This window comes from Rhea americana, unplaced genomic scaffold, assembly GCF_003343005.1.
Source record: "Rhea americana isolate MKP2758 unplaced genomic scaffold, rheAme1 scaffold_46, whole genome shotgun sequence".
NCBI classification, from domain to species: domain Eukaryota; kingdom Metazoa; phylum Chordata; class Aves; order Rheiformes; family Rheidae; genus Rhea; species Rhea americana.
In genome coordinates, this window is record NW_028186601.1 from 1,873,006 (window position 1) to 1,883,477 (window position 10,472).

Consider the following 10,472-nt stretch of genomic DNA (forward strand, 5'->3'; position numbering starts at 1 on the left):
CTGTCCTTCCTAAGACAAGTTACAACATGAGCTGTCAAGAAGAATGTATTTCTGCTCTCCAGGATGACTGGGACTCCTATAACCTTCTTTTTCAAATGAGAATTTCTGATTTTCATGGCTCTGTTTTAGGGCATTACTCCAAAGTCTCCCCATTCACTTTTGTGATAAGGTTTGTCATGGAGAGAGGTAGGGTAATACTAACTGATGATGCTCAACACTGTAAATGTTAATGTCAAACTCAGAAATAACACAGGAATGAAAATAAAAATAGTTTTACATTAATTTGTGCTTGCATTCATTTTTCTTTCAATAATAAACCCTTAAATTTAAATGTGAAATTATGACATGTTCCAGGCTATACCGTTCTTTCGATCATTACTTTGATATTAAATAGAAATAATATTATCAGTGTTTTGGTTTCTTTTGCCTCTGTTTCATTAAAATTTGACAAAGAAGTTAAACCAAGGAAAAGGGATCGATCTAATTGGTGAAGCAACTGGAACTAAAACCTGCTGAAATAATAAAGCAGCTATCCATAATGTAATCACTTCTGCAAGTACAGGAGGAGTTACACTGTAAACTGGTTCAGTTTAGCGCAACCAATGTTCATTTAGAGTTTTGAAAAAAAATAGCAAGTGAAGGACAAAATGTCTTGCATYTTCCTGTTGCTTGTGATTAAAGAAATAGGTACATGAGGCTGAAATCTACTGCTTAAAAATTCTAAAGGATATAGTGATTAGAGAAAATCAGTTTCATTTATTAATGAAAAATTATATTTGCTTTAAAAAAATTTTGTTCATAATAAATATATTCCTTCATATATCTTGTAGCTTAAAATAGTAAGAAGATATTTTAAATACTGGTATTTCCATGTTTCAATTAAATTCCCATTTCAATCACAGGTACAAACCTAACCATCTAGTAAATATGCTACACCACTATTTTTCAACAATACCAGATACAAACATTAAAAATGTGAATACATTATGTTAACTTATATAATTGGTTAAGAGSCTAGTTACAGGCCATTCTCTTGTTAGCAAAAAGAAATACCAAAATTGATATACAGGCTTTATTTAGTGGCAAATAAAAATATGTATTGTTTATAAAACAATATGAATCAATATTTCTTTAGGAAATTAAATACAAATTCAAAATAACGAATAGATTTATGTCTTAAAGCAAGCTTTTTTTTTCTTAGTGATTTAAATTGATCTATCCTGTTAAATCAAAATCTCAGTATTCTACAATGATTGTGACCATAGAAAATTGTATTTTATTTATTTGTTCATTTATATGGATAGGGTCCAACTGCTTTCCTCTGAACGAGACAAAAATGAAATAAGGGAAATTATGATAGACAAATGTGTCAGTGTTTGAAGGGAACATTGATGGTCCTTGTGAAAAAAACCCAAGGCATGTGGAATATGCAGTTCTACTACAAAAAAACAAAGAACATAGCAATAAGAAAACAAATTCCGGAAGAATTAATGGTCTCGGTACACATGCACAACTTTGGAAAGCAGGAACCATGAGCACTGAACATGCACAAATTTTATCAGATTCTTGTCCTCTTGAAGATGTTAATCAGAAACCAGTGCAAAAAAATAAACTGAATGCTAAGGAGGAAAAGAACTCCGAAAGAACGCAACAGATTAAGGAAAAATACTTGGGTAACAAATAAGAGGACTTACTATTATCGCCATGGTAGAAAAAGAGAATGAGAGCTATATTAAACTTACAGGAAGCAACTCCATTTAGTGGAGAACAACTAGCACCATTCTTTAAATCAACTTCTCCAAGGGCCAGAACTCAGTGAAGGAATAAAAGCAAAAAGGAACTATTAAACCATAAAGTGTTAGGTTATGAGCTAGAAGAGCAGCTGGATTTCTGAAGATAAGACCTCCTTAGTGAGTTTTTAGAAAGTGTTAACATGAATGATAGAATTAAAATTACTTGGCAAAAGGAGCACGATAAAAACATCTTTGCCAACCTTCTTTTAAAAAAACACCTTCTCTGTTGCCCATTTCCCCAAGACTAGTATTGGTAATTTTTGCAGAAAATTATGATTTATAAAAAATCAGCAAAGGTATCTTTTAGTTTTGAATTGTATTGCATATCTCAGTAATTTTATATTAGTTTTTACCTTCACCTCCCAAAAAAGAGGTTATGCAGAATATATTAAAACACGTTTATCCAAAGAAATATTTTTTATAAGAATATAACTTAAAATTATTCTGTCTCACTGCCACTGAAAGTTATTAGGAATAAACAGATATATGTAACTAGACAGACAGAAAAGCTCCTGGAGTGCTTTAAGGAGATTATTTYCCCAAAATAAATAGCACGATTAATTCTGATTTCAGCCAGACCATATTGATTTAAAATCAAACGAGTAAAATCAACAGCAGTTCACTTCCTTCTTTGTTACAGAAACCACAGCAGAATAGAAGCATTGTTTACTAATGGCCACATTACAAAACATAAATTAATATTGTTACCATATGCTAAAGACTATAGTGCATCTCAAGCATAAAATGTATGCACACTCGAGGTATGAAACTACACAGAGAACTGCCTTAGGAAAACATACATACAAAATCTCTCTCTAAAATATCCATAAAATTCAGTATTTTCTCTGGGTGACACCGATCTATACTTATATTGACATAAATGGTCATGGTTTGCCAACACAGATGTACCAAGTAATTCACTTAAATCACTTTTTGATCTCTAGAGCCCAACTTGCAAATTCCAAACAATTCAGAACTTGACTGTTGCCATCAGCTTTTGAAAACTAAAACCAGTTGGGGAGTTAGTTAATTGTACAAGTTCACCAATGCAACGCAAAAACAGACGCACATATCAAGGGCAATATTGTGACTGTGATATTCTTTTTGAAAGTAAATACTAGCACTGTGAAATGACAAGTAACATTCAATTGTATTTAGGGGAAAAGACATCAAATACATCACCAGGATGGTAGCTCCTACTGAATCACATCATACCCTCAGTGTACTTTTGAGCCCAAACAAACTGGAAAACCGTGACTCCTTATGCCAAAAGAAGTCAACATTTTCCACTAAAATATCATCTATCATCACTAAGCCACCAATTCCTTAGGCCCCATTACTGTACTGCAAAAATAGCAGATGAGAAGGATCTCTTCCCTCAAGCTCTATAGTATCTCCTCATTCTTACTACTACCCTTCAGTAGCAATGAAACAAATGGAAATTAAACTTGATCTTGGCTACAGTATGTTTATTTTATAGATATTTGCAGCGTGATGGGAAAAAGAAAAGAAATAAACAAAAGCTAAGTCTCTCCTTCTGATGTGTTAGCCAGGTCTCAATACGTTCAGGCAACTCTACCACCTGCTTCTGCTTAAGAAGAACCTATCATGCATACAGATGTTGCCGTGTACACCACACACATTCAGYAGAATCATCCACTATCACATCCAAGAGAAAATATGCTAAGAATGCCAGGTTTCCCCAAACTGCTAGAAATTCTATTCTTGGACARGAACTGGATATCTAAATGTGGATTCAGCTTTCAAGCAATAGTGAATATTCATTCCTCACTACAGGACTTATTTCTGTGGCTTATTAGTCCAAAAAGCACAAGGAATTCAAAAGCACAGCAGTTACAAAGGCAAAATTTCAGGATTCAGCATGAATCTGATCCTCTATCATCTCGCATTACGTCTATTACCTCTAAGAAAACTGCATAAGAAATGAATTTGGCCGCTTCATTTTCGYAACTGAAGAACTTCCAGTTTTAGGAAGTGCTGGAAACCACAGTTTCTCAAGGGGAAATTATATTACTCATATTTGGGCAAACTTCACGACCTATGTTTGGATTGGGATGGGAAGGGAAGGCACACTGCAATAGGAGTTGCTGCCTCCTCCACAATTAGATCATTGTACATTCCACTGGCTAGCGTGAAGACAATTTTTAATCAACTGCTTTCCGTAGCTGATGAATTACCCCTGGTTTCAGAAACCCCGGGGACCAGTGTTTTTGACAACAGAACATTCTATTGATGGGCAAAAGGATTTATAGCCATCATTTCCCCAGACAACAGTAATTGGGATTTTAATACCTTTCTTACTGACTGCATCTTTACATACTACCTCTGTTTTTGAGTGAAATTAAATTTATAAAAAGACTGTTACTGAGCTTCTGTAGAAACCGTATTCTAAACAGGATCAACTGTAACATGAAGAGTTTCTTTAACATATGGTTTGGGAAGAAGGTGAAGAAAGACAGATTTCTGTACCGCATCTGCCAAATCCTCAGGTACGGGTATTCCAGTTATCAGTTTAGTAATACTAGTGTGCATTAACAGCTTTCAACAAGTCAAGTGTTTATAACTATGAGGAATTTTTATATTATTTTGCTAATAAATGTTCAGTTGTGCCTGCTGSTGAATAACGTAATTCTTCTCTGTTTGACTGTCAGCTGGGACTTTTTACTTAGAAAGCTGAAGACTATTATTCAGAGCCCACAGACAGCGAGGCTGTTGCTGAAGTTCATCTGTTACAGTCTCATCCTCTGCTTCCAGCTAACTTAAAAGCAATACTTTTTTAGATCATTGCTGAACAATTGCTCTTGACATCTAATCCCTCCATCAGAGCTGGAACTTCGAGAGTCTACCAGAGTACAAACAAGAGCAAATAAAAATTCAATCAATGAAGCAATTAAGCACACAGTGTGCAAACAACGTCCATCTTTATATGTATTACAGATTTTAAAGCTGAGAGGAAGCAGTCTCAAATACTGACCTTTTCTAAAGCACAAATCAGAGAAGCGATTCTTGTTCTGAATCAAATGTTATTTTTATGATGGAGAATACTTTCTTGAGGGTGAAAAAATAAGTTTTAATCTGAAAAGCGAACCTGATAGGAGATCTTGTTAGATTTGATCTGCTAGACCAAATATTTCCTATAGAAATACCTTTTCTCAAGTATTTACAAACTGATCAAGTCACCTCCTTATCTTTGGTACACCAGCTAGCCTGGATCTCTTAAATTTCTCAGAGCAAGGGAGCTCTTTGTTAATTTAGAAGTTTTTATATCTCTTTTCTAAATCCTTAACTATTTTTCTTAATTCTTTCTTACAGCTATAATGAATGCAATACACTAGTAATCATTTAATTAATGCTATACCCAAAGGAAAAATGGTGCCTATATTCTTAAATCAATATTAGCAGAGTTATAGTCCAAGAATCGCACTGAACTAATTAGTGAAAGCATCTCATTCATGTTCAATTCACTTTCCACTGTGATCCTTAAGTGCTTTTCAGATTCAGTTTACTGAATATATATACATACACTGCACATATGATCTGTTTTCTTTACTTTAACTTGTAATCAAATTTTTGTTGTTCAAATGTAATCATTTACCAGGGTAATCAAGAGAATTCTCAACGTTATTATTTACTACTTCGTCAATACATTTAAACAGGAAGGATTTTATACTTTTCAAAAGCATATTGAATGAAAAGGGGGCAAATCACATCCCTCAAGAGAACAGCAGACATACCTACTTTGGATGATGATTCCTACTCCTTTGCAGATCTAATAGTTTGTAGTTTTTAATCCATTTAAGACCAGGTGCATTGATTGAGCATGGTGCTATTTTTAAGCTAAGCATAATGCACTGCAAATCAAATGCCTTACAGAATTCTAAATATATGTCAACAGTTACCTTTATCAATCAAACTTTTACCGTCAAGAAAAGCTATTACCAAACATGTTTGACAAAATCATATTCTGTATCAGTTGGTAGATGCAAGCTACGTCATCTTCAATTCTGTATTGATCACACTCAGCATCAGCCTTTATATGTTACATAAACTCACTACTGTGATCTCATTTACTCTTTTTAAATACACCAATTGCATGATATATGCATAAAAAAATCTTATTTTTTCTTTTCAAAAAGTTAAAAATATCACAGTTTTCCAAGACTTGTTAAAGATGAAATGCTAGGGAATACTCTCAGCTTTAAAGGGAATCTAAGTGCAAATTATTGCTCTACCCCAAATAATATAAAAATGCTTAATTTTAACAGTTGCTCTCTTATATCCCTATAAATGCTGGAATATTTTTTTCATCACTGTAAAATTCAAAAATAGCATGCAACCTCATCCAAACAAAACTCACCAATTTTATACTTCTGGCCTGGCATCCTTATTGACATCCTAACATTCATAAATAATTACCATTTTTTTGCTGATTTTTGTTTATTTAGTAACTTCAACTTCTACTTTCCTATCTATAACTGCATTTGCACTCCTTTACACTGCTGGATTCTTCCTCTGACTTAGGAAGTTTGCACAAACAAGTTGTTTGAGTATCAGAGAAGACTTGCAAAGAACTACAAATATATATATATTCAATCATACATACAGCATCTACTACATAAGCATAAAAACACTACACGTGTACAGTCTGCTTAACTCAAAAACATATGAAATAAAATGGAGAAGCAGAATCATTTAATAATTCATGACTTTTGTATTTTCATTGGGCTTCATATGCTTCACCACTAGATTCACAACAACCTATCATAGGTAATTCTGTTACTGAGATCACTGGTATTTTGTAATTTTTCAACACTGATAGAGAGCAATACTGAAATAGCAGTATCAGTCTTGTAGAGCTATAGCACAGAAGCTAAGTAAGTCATCCAAGATCAAAAAGGAAGTCTGCAGCAGAACTGCAGAACAGATCTGAACTGGGTCTTTTCATGTCCTAGTTATAAATAGGACATCCTCTCACTATACACAAAGTGATCCAAAACAGTAGACTACAGTCCAGTAGTGGGACAGCTTCCAAGAGGGTAGGCAGAATAGAAGAGTGGTACAAGAAAAGGTTTATTTCAGTGGTATATAACCCTGAAAAGTTTGACTGTGGTATAAACATTTGCTTTATAAGCATTATAGCAGTATATCAATAATAATAATAATAATAATAATAATAATAATAATCACTATTACTTGCAAGTCATTTTAGGTGATTTAAGTACTATGTTTTCTTTATGTGCAATTATTACCTCTCAAAAATAAAAATATCTGATTTCTAAGGTTGTCATTTGTAAATGCTTGCAATATTTCATTTTGTCATTGTTTCAGAAAAAAAGAACACAGACTTTGATATCACAGCATATCTTCATACTGGCATGGCACCCAAGAGAATYTGTGCCTGAAAAAAAGAAATACAAATTTCTGTCCTATGCCCAAAACAGTACTGAGGGACCCACATGCCCACATAGATTACCACTGAAATCAGTGAGCAGATATCAACCTCTGTTCAACCACTGCAAGTTGGAAGACCAGCAGGGCAACTTCTTAGCTGTGGGGCCTGGAACAATATGAACTAAAAGCAGTCCCAGTATCAGTACTTCATTGTCTTCTACAAAACTAAGTCAAATAAGGACACTTGCAGGTCCAGATTTCTTTACAAGGCCAAAACAGATACAAAAYAGTTCAAAAATATTTCCACTGAGTGCAAAACATTATTTATACAATTTAGAAATCACACCATGAAAATGTTAGATAAATAATACTTTTTCTCCCCCATATTTCTTCTGATGTTGAAATAACAACACCTACCACCATTTTCATCTCCATTATTATTGTTTGTCTCAGCCATTTCAGTGCCATCTAACTCTGATTCACATCCTAAATCCAATGTTCCATCAGCGGGGCATGTTGATTCTTCTTTCTATAATTAAAAAAAAAGAAGAAAACTAAAATCAAAAAGAAAAAAAGTCAATCATGATCCTGGTACATCTCCAAAAATAGATTACTGCAGTGTATTGCATGCTTACATTTCAAAAAACAGAATAAAATACACTTGTAAATGAGTTACTTCAGAGGAAGAAGTCAAAATAGATCTTTATGAGACAACCTGCAGACAAAAAACAAAAAAGCTGTTTTGTGAAGTCCCAACATACTCTTTATTTAAAAACTGTCTAACAAAATTAAAGAAAAAAAGATGAAAGAATTTTCATAACAGAAACAGGTTTGTTTGGCTGTTAAAAATTCTAGCCTTCCAGTTGAATGTCCAGAGTGCTGCAGCAAAACACAAATCCTTTAATGTTTTTCTTTTTGCCTTTGCCTGTTTCCTGAATTCAAATAGCTGAAGCAACCTGGAGCTCACAAGCATGGGAGTGATTGTGCATACGTGGACAGCTGCCAACAATATCTCCAGATTTAAAGCAAAACAGCAGCATTTGTTTTAGTAAATTAGAAAACGGAGCTTCTGTAATGCATTAGTTCAATCACAAATGTAAAATTTAGCGTTAATAGGAGAAAGCAAACGTATATGGCTTTTATTGTTTCTAAACCCTTACAAGTAATTTGTCTGTCATGAATTTCAAAAGATCCTTACCCCCCACCAAAAATTTTAATTGATTACATTTAGACTGCCGAACATATAATCTCACTTTATTGTTTCTCACCTCTGCTTCACATTCTCCCATTCCTATTATGAAGCCACTCCACGTTTGATTACGTATATAAAGAAAAATATTCTTTCTATCCATTAGAAAAAAATATATATACACAAAAAAGAAAAAAAGAGGAAAAATAAAAGTAATAGCATGTAGGCAACATCCTTATACTACAGTTATATTCCCAGTCAAAAATAATAATGCAATCTATAAAATAAAAGCTGATTTATATTACACTTGCAAATAGTTTTCCACCATTCAAAAATCAAACATTAGTACAATTACTTAACGAGAAAGTCAGTGATCCTCTTGAGCTCACTGCTTATAAAACAAAGGCCTTTCTGTTAACAACTCTGAAAATGTGGCATTTTAGCTAAGCTACAACATGCTTTTTATACCAAATGCCAAATTCAAGAACATGTATACGCTTTCTAAGATAAAACACTCAATGTTTACTTTCATTATAAATCCTTTTATAAGACATCTGAAAGCAGTTAAAAGGACTATCAGGTCATTTCCTCTCCAAAGAATCTAATCTGTTTACCTTTATATCTATTGAGACATTCATAAAGCAGATTAATAGCTCTATGTACTTTCTATACACAAAATTTCAACTTACTTTGAGAGCATAGAGACCCGACTTCCCAGGGATTTTGAAGAATGTTCCATCACCTACACGAGTGTTAGTATGAAGCATTGCATTCAGGCAAGCTAATGGAGAGGTTCCACTGAAAAATAAAATTGTGCAAAAATAAAGCAGTCCAAGATTGAATGCCTCTTGTAAAACCATTCCCTTGGTCTATTTTTTTAAAAGTCATACTTGCCTGGCTTTTTTTTTTTTTTTTTTTTTTAATTCTCTCAACCCTGAAAACATCTACATTACAATAACAGGCCAGTTTCAAACTTAATCATATGCATCTGTCCCCTAGGCTCGAGGCAAAACGTCTGTGAATTATAATTATGCTTTTCTTCGTACAGCAACCAGCTCCACATTCTAAGAGAACCAAAGTCCAAATATTTATGTGAAATTACTTCGTAAATAATACCATGACGCCTCATTTTTAAAATGTTACAGACAATGTGGCTGCTGCACATGAATGATCAAAACAGTACCAAGTTCAAGGGCAGCTGCATCCCATAGGATGAAAGGCAACAAAAGAATAATAAAGAGCCCAGGAAGAAGAATACATGTAAAATTAAAAGTGATATATAGTTAAGCCTTCTCCTAACATGCACAGCATGCATTACTATACATACAAGCACATTTATACCTTCTACATATCACTCTACTTTCTAATTAGAATTATTTTAGGATTAAAAGGTTGAGCTATTCCAGGTAGTAATTAAACGAAATACTGTTGTGGAATGCATGTTAAGAGACTATTTAAAAAGAAACTCACTAGGACAAAATAGTATTTATACACAGATCTTTCTCTAATACATGCATGTACATATCAGAAAAAGAAGCAAATATTTTGCTTCCAGATAAACCTATATCTTTCTGAAAAGTTCATCTTAGAAATGGTGGCAAAGGAGGTATTCACAAAATTGTCATATTTCATAATAATTTAAAAATGAAATTTAACTACATTTTAACTACAAGATTCATAGATGTACTATCACATCTTTTTCCCCTCTTTTCTGACTAAAGTACACAGTGTGCTCAGAGACTGAACCTGAAACTGTGCTTCTTCCCTGGGGTCTTTAGCCTGCAAATGCGTTTATCTTTAACCAAGTGGAATTTCTTTATGTGGCTAAGTGGAACAATGTCTGTGCATTAAATTAACTGTGTAGCTGAGAATTTCAGGATTAATTATATATTCAACTATAAACCAGGATCAGGGCTTTAGAAGTCCATCAGTTACTACTGTTCTGTATTATGCAACATGAAAATATATAAAGGAGTAATGTTTCAAGCATCGATCATAATACAACATCCAATCCTTGAAAACTGCAAGACTGATTTTTTTTTTAAATAAAACTGGAGCTAAATTGTCACCTTCCATAT

At 33.5% G+C, this 10,472-nt stretch overlaps 1 protein-coding gene across 1 annotated transcript in view; it reads right to left on the minus strand.

Moving 5' to 3' along the window:
• ASXL3 (ASXL transcriptional regulator 3) overlaps positions 1-9,186 on the minus strand; it is a 73,017-nt gene extending 63,831 nt beyond the window's left edge. Inside the window, exons 1-2 of the mRNA XM_085316282.1 lie at positions 9,084-9,186; positions 7,623-7,734 (exon numbers count right to left, since the gene is read on the minus strand). Of these exons, the coding sequence (XP_085172408.1) occupies positions 7,623-7,734; positions 9,084-9,161 (190 nt within the window). The 5' untranslated portion in view covers positions 9,162-9,186. The remainder of the gene's footprint in view (positions 1-7,622; positions 7,735-9,083) is intronic.
• Positions 9,187-10,472: the final 1,286 nt, after the last annotated feature.